Source organism: Dermacentor albipictus, chromosome 3 (assembly GCF_038994185.2).
Source record: "Dermacentor albipictus isolate Rhodes 1998 colony chromosome 3, USDA_Dalb.pri_finalv2, whole genome shotgun sequence".
NCBI classification, from domain to species: Eukaryota; Metazoa; Arthropoda; class Arachnida; order Ixodida; family Ixodidae; genus Dermacentor; species Dermacentor albipictus.
In genome coordinates, this window is record NC_091823.1 from 112,002,753 (window position 1) to 112,018,035 (window position 15,283).

At 49.2% G+C, this 15,283-nt stretch overlaps 1 protein-coding gene across 3 annotated transcripts in view; it reads left to right on the forward strand.

Moving 5' to 3' along the window:
- Positions 1 to 15,283, forward strand: part of LOC135908477 (uncharacterized) — a 463,787-nt gene that overhangs the window by 93,954 nt on the left and 354,550 nt on the right. The window contains exon 2 of one of the 3 annotated variants that reach the window (XM_065440258.1): positions 12,056 to 12,109. The exons of the other annotated variants lie outside the window; for them this stretch is intronic. Within the exon in view, the coding sequence (XP_065296330.1) occupies positions 12,056 to 12,109 (54 nt within the window). The remainder of the gene's footprint in view (positions 1 to 12,055; positions 12,110 to 15,283) is intronic. 3 annotated transcript variants of the gene reach the window in all.

The window sequence follows — 15,283 nt, forward strand, 5'->3', positions numbered from 1 at the left end:
AAATGAAGCGGATTTACGCCAGTAATTGTCGCGACGTCCGCAACGTAGGCACATTATTGTTCTGCCATGCGAAACTCGTGCCGTAAGAAGATTGGTGGAAGAATTAAGGCTTTGAAGTGGGAGTGAAGTGAAGCAGTGCTGTATAGAACAAGTTGTTTCTTTTTTCCATACGCGTATGGGTGGCCTTCGAGAACCATCACTGCACCGAAATTGTCGAATCCGCCGATGGGATTGTGGTTAAGACAGCGGCATAGTCTGTAAAATCAATTGCGGCCCGACGGTGTGTAGCTTTTATCGTCGTAATAAATGATGGGTACACCGGGTTTCACTTCAGGTGATGGATGCAATGCATTCCTAACGAGGAATACAAGACCCTCTTTTACCATCATGCGGTCTACGATAAGTGCACATACGCAGGCAAGAATTATACCCTTTCTTCACTCTGAATAATTATAATGTTTTTTGTTCGCGTGATCGTTTGAACAATTTTAGATTCAACGAAGTTCCCAATATAGCGAAACTATTCTCGGGTACCATCGACTTCGTTATGATAACTGCGTGAATACGCAGTTAAAACCCCTATCTGACCATAAGCATCAAGAGAAGAGTAGAGCGGAACTTGGAGTCGGAAGGTGAAAAAAAAAAATAGACATTTTCATCGTACTCTTCCAAAATTATTTTTTTGCCAGTCTGCGTTTCTGAATAGCTATCTTGCGCATACTGCGGTACTCCAAGCAACTCCGAAACTTCGAGCCGAAACCTCGAGTGGACGCCAGCTCAGACGATATATACGACTGCTGCCTGTCGTCTGAGACATTTCGTGTATATATACGTAGATTCGCGCAGTTCGCTGACGTGAGCCATGTAGAGCAGTGGGAATCATAAAGAGTCTGACCTCAGCGAAGGATCCCTATAGGGAGAGTCAGCGGGCATCTAGATGGCTCCCAGAAGATATCAAGGGTGAGGTGCTTGGTGCGCTTGCACATTCGTACGTGCTTCTGCCCTAACACCATGTTCCGTGCAGTACAGCGGGAAGCTGCTGCACTACAGTCAGTATATATAGAGCAGACGTCTGGAACGCCGTAACTTGAAGTTGTACGACTATTTCGGAGCTTGTATACGGCTGAAAGTACAGGCGTCGATAATTAGTAGTCATTTCAAAAGTCGGCATGTCGCGATCCTTTGCGACGATTCTGTTTGTCGTGTCGCTTGATGTGCGTGCCTCTGCTTTCACAAATACGCTGCAATGCAGGGCATAGTGCGCAGAAATAGGCGCGTCCCGTCGTTGTGAGGCGCGTCCCGTCGTTGTGCTCTCAGTGCTGCTGGTAATTTCGACCGACCTGAGACGTAAAAGCAGAAAGACACCACCTGCAAAGACATTTCGCTTTTTTTTTTCTCGATTTCTATGTTCAGGAAAGTTTTCCGGTCGGGTGTACCCTGTAATCCAATAACTAAGAGTGGCCCCATGAAAGTTCGTATAACACACGAAAGGTAGCATGAAAAATGGAACATGAGAGAAGTAAATGTACATGGTAGAAAAAAAATTAAAAGGGGTGAGAGAAAAGCAGCGAAACGGAAAATTCCTTAATAATGTGTTCATAACAGGCTTCCATAAAAAACGGGACGTCTGCGTACTTGTACGTGTTGTATCTGTGTGTGTGAGGGGGGGGGGGGGGGGAGGGGAATGCGTGTGGAAGCCTGATAGCATCATAGAAACAAGTTGCACGATGCGTACTTCCACACCGCACACCCATCTCTAAACACTTTCCTGAACAACAGCACTGTTTAACTTTCCTGAGGTTCGCTGTATACCAGAAGTCCACTACGCTCGATTTCCACACATCGAGCTATCTGCGCGCGCATAAACGGGCAATGTTGAACTGTTCGCTGCAGAATTCTTGGTTCACTGCAGTGGTTGCCGTCGCCAGCAATTCACTCACATGAATTTCTTCATCTGGTTTTCGTCGTAATAATATTTCGTTGCCGCTGATAAACGGACTGTGTCGAAGGACGCGTCCCTGAAAGGAAATTGCTGACGGATCTCCGCAAGGGGAGGGCTTGAAGCGCCGTCATTTGGCTGTCTGGAACGTCTGTTACAAGCAGCAGCGCGGGCAGAACTGTAATCGAACGCAGTAATCCAAGCAAAGCTGCGCCAGCCTGTAACCAGTCAAATCACTCCCGCTAACCGGTTCCCCCGTTGCCGCAACCCCGATATCAGACCACGTGATGTGTACAGATTTCAGTCGTTTTAACCACGAGTTTCAGCAGAACCATTATACGCTTCTTGTGTACCGACGCGGAGCGCGGTAACATCCCATTCGAAATGAGGGTACGCGGAGCGAAAAAAAAAAAAGATAAGGAAACAAACGGTGAGGTTGGCAGGGGGTAGTACTTTGGAAACAACATACTCACCGCGAAATATCCGAGGAGGCCGAGGTCAATATCCAAAACAAAGACCCCCTTCCGCGCGGCCTCAATAAAGCGGATATTCTCAATTTCGTGCTATTTCCTTCTCTCTATCTGCTTGTAACGCGTTTTCGCTTGATTTTTTTTCTTTGCCCCACTTGTATTTCTTTGGTTCAAGAACAATCCCGCCGCACTCAAGCGGCGATCGCAGGAGCACCACGATCGCCGCTGTAGAGTCGTCTGCTCCCGCATTCGAAGGGAGCAGACGGCAAAATGAATTAAAATAAAACCGAAGCTGCCGAAATCTTCTTCGCTCGCTTGTTTCTCTTATCATTTTTTTTTTATTATTGTTCCCGTTTGGGGGCACCACGGTGTCTCGGCACGACCCGAAACTTGATCGCCGCTGATAAAAGGTTCCGCTCTCGCACGAAACAAAGAACATTAGGAATTGCGGATGGAAAGAAACCAACACATGAACAGTGGGGGAAGGGCTTTTCTCTAGAAGAGTCGAGAAAATGGGCCAGGGCGCGCTGCAGGCAGACGGGGGGGCTCCATCGACGACGCCACCGCCGATCGTCGGGCCGACATTACGCCTCTCGTGTATGTAGCGAAAGGAGAGAAATGCACCCGCATACAGGGGGGGCTGGCCAGGGGGAACATCGGCCCCCGAGCCGAAACAAGCGTGCGCCGTCTTCACTTGGTCCGGCATGGTCGTCTGCTCGGCGCGCGCTGTGTTCGTTTTCCGCGTGTATACGTCAAACAATCGATTCGACGGCGCTTGAAACAGAGAAGTACGAGAGGGCCAGGAGGAAGAGGAGGAGACGAGAGAAGGGGCGGGAAAGAAGAGAGGGAGAGGGAGGGAAGGGGTGCAATCTGAATCCGCGCAGGTTGCGGAGCGGCGAGCGGCGGAGCAACAGGTCGCTGCTCCTGTTCGATCCCGACGCTGCCGCCGACGCTGTGATGAGGTCGGTGGTCTGCGCCGGTATACTCAACCGCGCGCAGTGGGTGAAACGGCGCCATCCTTCCCGCACCATTTACTTTGTATGAAAAACGCATGACAGAAAGATGTAGTAGAAAAGATGATGTAAAAGAAAGAGGGTCGAGTTGATTTCGTGGTCGGTGGGGAAAGCCTGGATGCTCGGACCGGTTACAGGTTGAGACTAAAATGTTAAAGAAAGAAATGGAGGTGTACGTGGGATGTGCTTGGCTGTAACGAGATCTGTAACAATGGGAATGTAGTTGCGCAGATCGGGCAGTGGAAAATGGAGCAAAATGTTCTGTTCGCATACACCTGCCTTTGGATATAAAGAAGCTGGCTAACGGACGGTGTTTGGAGGACCTATCGGTCGAGGTCATATTTTTGTGCCTGCACATGATTCGATGGATCGGGTTGTTGGAAATGCGTTTGGGCCACTCGCTGCGAATGGGAAGAACACCAGACATCTCATATTTCAGTGGCGACCTTCGTAGATCTCGAGTGTGCGTAGATTTGCAGCACGCAGTACGAGTCAAAGCATATCGTGTGGCACTTTTCACTTCAAAAGTGTCACTCTGTTCTGAATTCTTTCTTTCTTTCTTCTCATTTCTTTTATAAGTTTTTGCTTCAATCATTTGCGCTTGGTTCGTAAATGGATGCATGCAGAACAACTTACCGAGAAAGAGGGAGATGGAGCGCTTAGCCAATGAGAATCCAATGAAAGTGGCTGAAGAATCAAACGAAAATTACTTTCACCTTCAAAGTAGTCTAACGGAGGTTGTTCGGTTATCCAATTAGGCGAATAAATAAAAAAAGCTGACACATCGTAGGCTTCCAACCTTCAAACAGAACTCAAATGGTGGAACCAGACCTGAAAACCATCCTACTATCGCCATTTCATATCTATCTATCTATCTATCTATCTATCTATCTATCTATCTATCTATCTATCTATCTATCTATCTATCTATCTATCTATCTATCTATCTATCTATCTATCTATCTATCTATCTATCTATCTATCTATCTATCTATCTTTCTTTCTTTCTTTCTTTCTTTCTTTCTTTCTTTCTTTCTTTCTTTCTTTCTTTCTTTCTTTCTTTCTTTCTTTCTTGGTTTTGTTTCTTTTTTGCGATGTCAGTTTAGTCGAAGATAAATCCTCAATGATTAGCCCAATCTCCGAGACATGTGGGACACTGAGAACCTCAACAACCTGTTCTCATTCACGCATATGTTGAGCAGGCAATAGCAGTCGCGTATTGCGTTGCTGCTCGTTGCAGATGAGTGCGTTCGCGTCGAGAAGTGTGTGTGGGGAGGGGAATGCGTTTCTCAACTTTGAGTAAGTTGAACTAGAGATTGGTGCAGGGAAATGGAAGATACTTGTGGGCAAATGCGAGCAGACATTTCCGGTAGGAGGGACTGGCATACGAACTCGTGGTACAGGTGAGCACCTTCTTAATGAATAAATCGACGAGTGCGAGCGTTATTATTACGATAATATTCTGTGCACTATCACTGCATTCTCCTGATCTAGAAAAAAAAAAAAGGTCACTGTGGTTTCTTCCGGTCGGCTTCTGGTCACTTGTGGACGCGTTGGTACGCGTCATTACGTGTGCGAGTGCCTACCTGTGTTTTGATGCCTTATTTCTTCACATAATTACACCATGCTCATATACAAATTAAGCTTCGTGTTAAAAAGAAGGAAGGCCGGCGACGTAGGTCACTGGCACTTCAAGTATTATCGAACGAGTTAATCAATCGTTTGAGGCACATCGTCACAGGGAGAGTATTTCATTTATGAAGCGAATTATCAAAAGCGAAGTTGTGTGCTCAATACCTCCCGCTCTCTAAAATAAAAGCATACGAACACGGAGTGTGATTCTCAGAGGCGTGACACACGAATAGCAAGAAACGAAAGACAAAACGCAGCGAAGAAAGTGGGATAATCTTAGCTACACTGAAAAAAAAAAGAAAAACAAGAAGAGCATCAGGAGAGGGAAGAGACGAATGCCAGGAGATAAAGAAATGGCGGCGTGCAAATGTGCGTCACGCTGGAAAATCTTTCGCACGGCATTTTTCATGGATCCCGCCGTCTTGGCCACGCAAAGGAATGCACTTTTCCCGTATTCTTCTATTTCTTCTTTCTTTATTTTTTCTTGTCGTCTTGAGCATGTGTTTGTGTTTGTTTAAGGCACCTCGAGCGGTGTGGCACTAATTTCAGCCGCATGAAATTCTTCTTCGACGAAGCTATTCCAGCGAATTTCGGCCAATAACAAGAAATCGCGGAGCCCGGAAAGAACTGGAAGAGGAGGAGAAGCGAGCTGGGCACGCGCGACACTGTTGCAAACACGGTCGCGAGATAAACGCGAGAAAGGCGAAGACACAGCGCGAGCGGCGAGATACGGCAAACCTCGAGGGCGGAAACTGAGCGAGAAATAATAAAAAAAACTAAGGCAGAAAAGCGGCAGTATAGAAGAAGGGCCGGACGACCGCCGTTTGCTCACCCCCAGCAGCCCCCCCCCCCCTCAGTCTTTCTGTCCGAGCAAACAGTCTTGCCGCTGCGGCGAATCGAGCCTCCAGTAGAAGCGACAATGATCGAGGGGGGGCTGGAGGGGGGGTGGGGGGGAGGTATGGTGGGGGCGTGCGTCTCCGTCGTGGCAAGGCGACAAAGGAAGAAAGCGTTCACACAACGCGCGAAAAGAATCCTGCGCGATTTCTTTCGCGCCGCGCTCGCTCGCTTTCGCGTTCGACGTGGAGCATAAAAAAAATGGACACGCACGAGAAACGCGTAACACCCTCCTCCCCCCTCCATCACGCGACCGCACTTTCCTCTGCGAATCGCCGCTCCGCACGCATTGCCCGTTTTCTGAAAGGAACGAGAGGTTAATTCTCAAATTTGTGCGTAGCGCCCAAAAGAAACGCTCGGAGGGCCGACCGTTCACTGCATTCACGCACGCACGCGAGAACCACGCTAGAACGCGCACTCGCTCACGCGGTGCACGCGGACGCTTTGCGAGCTATGCGCCGAGTACGCTCCGGAAACCAAAGACGTGCTACGGCGAGCGACGAAACGAAGAAGCGGGCGAGTGGCGCGCATGGTGGCGGTGCACTATAGTGGGCATGCAGGCTCCATTTTGTGCAGGCAGGCGTTCCTTCTTGCTTTCTATCTCCCTTTGAGCGATGCGACGTAATGCGTTAAGGAAGAGATTAGGAAGGAAGCGCAAACAAAAGAATGGAATGCGGGGCGCGTAAAAGAAAAGAGAGAGAGAAAGTGTAGGGGCCGACAGAGGGCGCGCTCCGCGCTTTCGCGGTCGCGCTGACGCTGGCCCCTTCGGCGCGAAACGCCGTCAGGAGCTCATCTTCGCCGCGTTACGCACGAGCGCAGGGCTGGCTGGCTATATGGCTTTAATGACATTTGCACGGCGCGCCTCGCTTAGCCTGGCGCGCGCCTCACCGCGTCATCTTTATTTTTCGCGCTTCTCTCTTCCTATTTCTCTAGCCGTGCTCTCTCTCTCTCTCTCAGACTAAATTTCGTTTTCAAAGCTCTAGCGCTTCTTGTGATGTGCACTTGTTCGTTAACTCCTAATCTCACCGTCGCAGCAGGACCCACGGTCACACACGTACAGACACACGCCCGCTCTGGCCAAGGCTGAGGCTGCCGCGGCAAAGGCCTCCGCACCGCGTGAATTTACAACGCCTTAAAAAATGGCCGGAGTCCTGAGGAAACGGAAAGAGGGTGGCGAGAGAAGGAGAGAGAGAGAGAAGAAAAAGGAATAACAGGAGATGAAAGTGTCGGTGCCAAAAATTTAAAGAGAGTCTAGAGGAAGAGGTCATCTTCGAGGAACGGTGAGAGGCGGAGAAAGAGCGGGGGCAGGTCTTGTGACTTCGTCTGTGTATGCGTTCATTACTCTGCCGTTTCAGACCGGCCTCTGTTATCGTTTGTTCGACAATTTTCTCTTCTTGTTCTTCCTCGATTCCTTTCGCTTTCTTTTTTTTTCGTCTTTATTGATTATTATTCACTTGAAGGAAGAACTCGTCGCCCAGACTGCCGTAGCGCTCTTCCTCGTATGCCTAAGGAAATTTCCGGCGCCGTTTTTGACTTCACAGCCTTCGTAGTTTCGTGGAGACAAAAAGAAAAAAGAAAGAAGGAGCAAAAAAAAAAGAGGAATATTATACGCCTCAGTAAAAATAATTTTCGTTTGATTTTTTTGTCTTTCCTTTTTTTTTGCTCCTCATGTTCTTTTCCATTCGCAATGATGGGTCTCGGTTTTGTGAGCACGCCTATGTAGTATATACGCACATATTTGCTCAGGCGACACTCATTTCCACTCTTAACTTCGTGGGCGCTGCATTTACTCGCCCGCGTGAGTGTGAAACGATCGTCTTCTGCTTAGCTTCATTTTTTTTTAAAGAAACGCCGCTGTAGAGAGAACTATTATCTGCAAGGAAGAAGTCGTAAAAATGGGCGGCGTAGTCTAATAGAGTGCGCTTCCTGCCAGAAACTTCAACCATCGCGCGCGCCCCAAGGCCTCACCTACCTATATGCCGGCTTTTCCCCTCCGCGGACTGGTGATAATGATGGAACCTTTCAGCAAAACATGCGTCAAAGAATACGCTTGGCGCGACGCCGTTCCTTTTGACATTCTTATTCACCCCTCCCCCCTCTATGTCTCCCTCTCCTCTTTCTGCTTACCCTACGTTTTCTTTTTTACCGCGTTTCTGTCCACCACCAGCCGTGGCGCGCTTTCTCTCAATTCAAAAGCAACTCACGTTCAGGCGACGTGTCGAATTTCGCGTCGTCACCTCGCCCCAGCGTGTATTTCCATCTATGCACATAACGCTGATGCGATCGGACACGCAACAGCTTTCGCACATACGCTAGCACATACAGCGCACACTGCCTGCGGGCATGCCGGCACATTGTGGTCTCTTTTCAGTCCCTCGCGCCACACTGGCTCTCACACAAACGTGTCCCGCCCCCTCCCTTTGAATGACGCCTGTGCCCACACACACACGCTTATACGCACGCATACAAGGCGGGCTTACATAGCGCGGGCGCCCACCAAATTAGGCAGCTCTTACGCGTGAAACCGAACACCATTCACGGGGGTCGAACCGTGGAAAAAGTCGCCGGCGACGCGGCTGCGTTCGCACGAGACGCTGCAGAATGTGCCCCTCCCGGGAAGGCGACTAAGCGCAGCCTCCGACGTCACATATGCCGCGTGTGTTCACACAGGCGCGGTCGTGCCGTCGCCGGAGCAAACAGGCGAGAGGGCGCATGCGCACTGCGGCGATGCCTCCACCGCGGCGGCAACCGCGGGAGGGATACGCCAATTGGGCAGGCCATTGTCGATGGGGTCCCCCCCCCCTCCGACCCGATGTCACGTGATCGCAGCAGACGGTACGGCGCTATTCGGACGAGAGGACGGGACGTGCGCCGTCGCACGAAACATTGAAAACCGCTGTCGAACAAGAGGTCGCGGGTTCGATTCTGATCGTGCGGACCGCGTTCCGATCGGGGCGGAATGCAAAAAAAAAAAAGGAAAGGAAAGGAAAGCCCTAATGCGAGAAACACGGAGCTTTCCGCTACGGCGTAATAGCAGTAACAGCACAGGAGACCGTAAGCTGGAAAACCATGTACACTAATACTTGTAGGTAAAACAAACAATTGTTTCGCCCCTCCGCACACCGTCACTGAGCATCAGATGTCGGTATCACTCAACTTCGATTAAACAAAAAGATGGAGGGTGGGTACGAAATACACATACATACAAAACACTAAAAAAGTTATCAAATATACTGCTTGTACTTACACACGTAGCGGACACACGGGATGCCGCCTTACTTTTCTGACTGTACTTCCCGAACTTAGCTCATAAATTTCTTCTTTAATAATGTTAAATGCAAAGGTTCTTATGAAATGGAAACTTACAACAAGCCTCTTCTTCAACGCGTTACCACACGACCTTTCTTCTAACTATCGCTACTTTCTTTGTATGCCGTGTCGTTTCCTCCGCGCTCTTCCTCACTGAAAGTAATGCATGTCAGGCAGGGCTCACGTTGCGGTAAGCGCTCGAGGCGCGACGCCGTAAGTCACTCTGCATTCTGCGACCGTCCACCCGGAATGAGATAACGGTTAGCGCAACAATCAAATTAGACGTTCATACTGATTACCCCGGGGAGAACCATGCGCCTTCTACTCCAGGAGAAAGAAACAGATACACAAACTACTTGGCACCCATTGGCATGCAATAAAGAAATAGGAACGCATCGCGAAGCTTATCGGGAAACGATTGGAGGGAACAGGGAAGAGGAGGGGGGGAGGCGCAAAACGAGGGCGCATAGACCGCGCGATCTCTCCTTCTCGCCACTGCTGTCGCAAGCGATTTAGCGAGGGGAGCGTCAATCGCGCAGGGAGGATGGTGCGTGCGTATGTCTGTGGTAGGGTTGGGAGCGTGCAGAACGGTAAGGGAGGGGGGGGAGGGAGGGGGTAAGGGTGCGCTGAGTATGCCGAAGAGAACAGAGGGAATGACTACGACTACGGGGGCGGGAGCAGCCTCTCGTTTGTGCAAACGTTTGCATTGTCGGCGGCGTCGCGCGCGCATTGAAATCGCGCGGAGTCAAAAGACGTCGTCCCGAACCCGCGGTTCAGCGGGGATGGGATACAGAGCGAAAACCCTCGTGTGCCTGCTTTCTCCCTTATCTCTTCCTTCCTTTCTTTTTTTTTCTCCCTCTCTTGGTTTTACTATTGTGTCGTAAGGTCCTCGCCGGCTTCTGCCGGCGGCGCAGTTTCGTATGCGCGCGCTGCCACACGGGGCCGAAATGGCCGGACAGATTTCGGAAGCCTCTCCCATCTTTGACTTCCCATTGTGAAATCAGGATGACATTGGCCGGCCCGCGACCCTGGAAAAAAAAGTAGGGGGGGGGGGGAGTGAGCTATTGCTCCTGCTGCCCGCGTGAGCCCTGCAGCAGGGCCATAGGAAGAGCCGCAACAAAAGGCAACGGAGGCACACGCTTGCGCGCTGTGCGGCATCGTGCAACAACACCGTGGCCAGCGTCACCCCTCCAATCCCCCCCCCCTTCCTCGCCCGCCCCCCACCTTCTTTCCCACCACTTGGCTCCCTTTTCCGACCGCTCTGCTCTCGTGCCTGTCTTTTAACCGGGCGAAGATGTGGAAGATTTACGGCGCTCCCCCTTATTCCTTTTCGATCAATGTCGCTCTGCTCACACATGCACACACAGGGAGACAGAAGCGAGCCCCGCATAAGCTGCCGCGATCCCGTCCCGCTGCGCGCCATCTGCCAGCGCGGATAACGTCCCAAGCTTCCAAACGCGCACCGCCGCGTGCATGCAGACCGCGTCGTTCCTGAGCCTACTTTACATCTCGCTCTTCGCGGGCTCTCCCGAGACGTCGCGGGTTCGAGTGCCGGGCTCCGCCTGCAATGTTTCAGCCCTTTTGACGATTTCATTCGAGGCCCCCGCGCGGCGGGACTGGCGGCTCGCGTCGCGAAGTCAAGCGCGGAGCTCGCGTCTTGGTTGACGCGTTGTTCCCGTTCGCGAAACCTTTCGAGTTGCGCGCGAATGCGGCGTGGACAGAAAGCGCTTCGCTCGACGCATACCGCACATCGTTGTACGTGAGGAGAAAAAAGATGGCTTCGAGGTTGGATCAAGCAAGTTCGTGATGCTGGTTCACGTTGTCATATATGTAGTAGAGATCACCCACGTAGTGCTCACGACGTTTGCGTGCGAGCGCCTATATATATAGATTCCTTTGTCTATAGGTCCGGGAACGCAAGTATTAAGGTTTTGCTTCAACAGGAACAAAATGCCTCATGGATGAAACACCTGGTGTACAATGTCCTTGTTCTACATCTCTGGCGTACCGAAAAGAACCAGGCGTTCTTCGGGTGATAGCAGGAAGCCATCGCGAAAAGTTCAACTGGCGTTCTCTAAACAATTATGTATATAGCTTCATGTTCATGGACAAAAAAAAAAAGAAAAAAAGGGAAGAAGAGCTGTACATCTTAAACAAAACGCTGCGATTGCATCAAATTTTGACAACTTTTCACTGCACCAGAATGCCCTCAATGCGCTTAAATACTTTAGATGTTTTCAACATCACACGATACCGCGGACTTCCCAGCGTGAAAGAAAAGAAAATAAAGAGAAATTGGTCTTCGTTTATTCGAGTAATGATTAACCTTTCTCTTGCGGAACCCGGAAATCTTCTCTGGCGTACCTCTCCTGACCGCGCCACTTTCATCGGAGTTGCGTCTTTCACTCTTTAATACAAAGCCTTATAGTGTGCTTCGGAGCTGAATGTTTGGAAGACACTTTGGCCTCGTTTTCCCCGACAAATTATATAATAACTAGGCTCCAAGGATCGACGGGCCTGAGTGACGGAACATCTCCTGGCGTAAGGCTACGATGTGTGCCGTTTCAAAAACATCTGCTACTTTCAGCGCTAAAGACTGCTGTGTATAGATGCTCATTAGCATAAGTGATCCGCCCCTATGCGGAGACGAGGCCGTCTCTGCGTTGCAAACTACACTGCCGCCGCTCGAAAACGAAAAAAAAAAGCATATTTTATTACACTTCTCTGTATTTTACTGCATGTCAGCTTTATGGTAATGAAGCAGGCATTAATCTCGTACCTCTCTTTTCTTTATGCAGGTAAGAACCGGTCATGTCCCGACCTCCGCGAGCAACCAACCCTCTGCAACGCATGTACGTATACGCGCGTACATATAGACGTGAGACGTCGACTAATACCTCGGATATTAAATTTAGGGATGGTCACGCGTGATATAGCCCGCAGACAAAAGAGCACTTACTATTATGAATCACCTACTTGCCCAATCAGCCGTCCTGCTAAGTTACGAAAGAGCGGCCTGTACCCTGGTTTATTGCGCTGCGCTAGCTGCACTCCGTCGCATTTCTTTTTTTTTTATAGGTGTGTAACAGGTCGAAAAGTAGTACGGAAGATGCTACCAGAAAGCCCTGAAAGGTCACTAAGTAGAATCATTAAGCTAACCGGTATTAGTCGATTGCTCTTCTGCAAGAGCAAGACGGCCGCTCTCACGATGGATCGAGCAGACCTGGCCAGTCGGAAAAAGACGCAGGACAAAAGACGGGTAGCGACGTCACCCTTGATTTCCCGTACCCGCGCTCTGTGACGTCATAGATATTGACAGCGTCTACTCGACCCTAGTTGTGGTTATCATTAAAGAAAGAATACATTGCGTTCTGAAGGAACTGAAGTCTCAACACAGCAAGTTTCAATATAGCTTTCCATATGGCGCACGAACTGCGTGAAATGCGATAAATGCGTTGAAATCCGTGACGTCACACTGGCGTACCGGCACTGAGGCACCGGTGCGAAATTCAACGATCATAGAATGAAGCTTGACCTTCGTTATCTACAATAAGGTAATCAATTTTTTTCTGTGAAACGCTCGGCAAAAAAAAAAGAAAGAGTTTTGACGGAATATGTATACTGTTACCAGTTTTGAACTCACTTGTAGTGATGTTCTTTAGCGTCCCCTTATAATCTCCATTTCCTGAGCCGCGTTCATCAAGTATAGTATTCTCGCACATGTTTCGATACGCATAACATCCGCATATTCGTCTTCTGCGACTGACAGGCGTTTCGGCACCTGCTGCACCGCAGCTGTTCTATAAGCATTTCTGTCGAACTGGACAGTTGAGAATAGTCATATATAAATGACACGGCGTGGCTCGCGAGTATTGCAAAGCGAAGCGAGAAGGAAAGACAAACCTATATTTCTTCGCCGCCGCGGTGTATATTAATGATGATCCCGGGATATCCTGGTCTGAGCCAGCCTATCTTTCAAGCTTACCTCGGCCAAAAGGAGAGAACCAACAAAAGTAACGTCAGCAGATCGGGCCGCTTCTCGTCGTCTTCAAGTTTGGGAAGTCGGCCCAAAGTTGCGAAGAGGAAGGAAGCAACCTCCTCCAGCATATTGCTTATAAACGGTGCCTGCGGTATCATTTTGCTCGCAGAGAGATGTCTGGCAAAAAAAGTTCGCTTTAGCTGCCCAGAAAAAGCGTTAAGAATCCCAAATAAAATAATATCACGAACCAAAACGTAGACGCGGTTTAGACCTCCAGTTTTTTTAATCTATACGTGCGCGCTGAGACTTTCAGGCAAACACTTATGTCGCAACTCATCCGTTCAGACTCTTCTTCCTCCGCCCTCTGCGCGCCACCGCAATGAAAATAGAAATAAAAAAGAGAGAAAGAAACGATAAACGCGCGCCAAATTGAACTCAGTTCCTGGTAAACCGAGCGTTTAAATCGATCGGTGCAAAATGTAGTGTTGACAGGGATAAGGTAAACACACACACGCGCGCACACACACGCGCGCGCACACACACACACACACACACACACACACACACACACACACACACACACACACACACACACACACACACACACACACACACACACACACACACACACACACACACACACACACACACACACACACACACACACACACACACACACACACACACACACACACACACAAACACGCACACACACACACACACAAACACACACACACACACACACACGCACACACACATACACAGGGCAAAAAATAATAAAAAAGGGAGGAAGTGAACACGTAATAAGCTATATAGGTACCAGAATCACTGAAGAATGGAGGTTCCCTTTGAAGAGCTAGTTTTTGGTCCCGGCCGGCTGCTCCCGAGTCCGCGCACAGCGTTCTGACTCGCAAAGGTTCGCGCAACGTTGTATAGGTGGTAAAGCTGCAGCGTCACCTATCCACAGGGCGAATTCACAACGATTCCGGGCCCGAAACCTCTTTTGCGGGTAGTCTATATATATACGCCGCTACTCACACCGTTATTCTGTAGCCACTTACAAAGTTAACTCGTATTTGTGTATAATTAAAGAACCCTTACAAAAGCGAACCACTTACCCGTGACCGATGATTCATATCTGCACACCATGTGGCTGACGTCATCGCTATCTTATTATGCGACAGCTGCAAGTCTGTAGACAAAGGTGTACGTGAGAACGCACAGTGACCGCATAAATAGCAGACGAAGTTATTGTCACTTCGCTTCTTATTCTTCCTTGTTGACGCCAGCTTCTAGCATAATATTAGCCGTGTATGCTCTCTCGAATAAACTCATATGCTCCATACACAATAGTCCCATTGAACTCATGGGTATCCTGTATAAGAGCCCGTATGTTCCTCTCATATATCATGTGGGACACCTAATCGAAAAAAGAAAAATACACATGCGCTATGACCTCCCTATCCGGTATGTAAACATGTAGGGATCCCATGTGCAAGTAAATGTTCGTATGTTCCCACATACCATACTGGTTTTTATGTGGAATCCTCCGATGTTCGTGTGCACTGAAAACAGGGGTAATGGAGATAAGGTCTTTTTCTACAGGGTATCCCGTATGATATATGCGAAATGTACGGGTTTTTATATGGGACACTCTTACTTTCACACCGGAGAGGTGACATATGGGTTGTTCCGTTTTTGTACCTTTTTTTTTGTCGCTCTCTCTTTACGATTGTGTATATTATGAAAACTTGCACCAAAAGTATGAAACCTCGCCTTCCGAGAAAATTCACGCAACTAGCGCTCGCTAAAATGCATTTTGCCGCAGCAACGATATATGGACGGCAGTGTCAATATATAGCAATTTCCCAACGTCACTTTGTGTACCTTGTAGCGTCTGTATCGTGGTCGTCGCAAACAACGTACACAAGCAGCAAACGTCAATCTTGTCTCTCCGCTTCTTCAATTACTCGCTGCATTAAACTATAAATAGGGGCGAAGGCCCTCGAAAACTACCCCCGAAGAATTCTTCGCCACTTAGAGATAA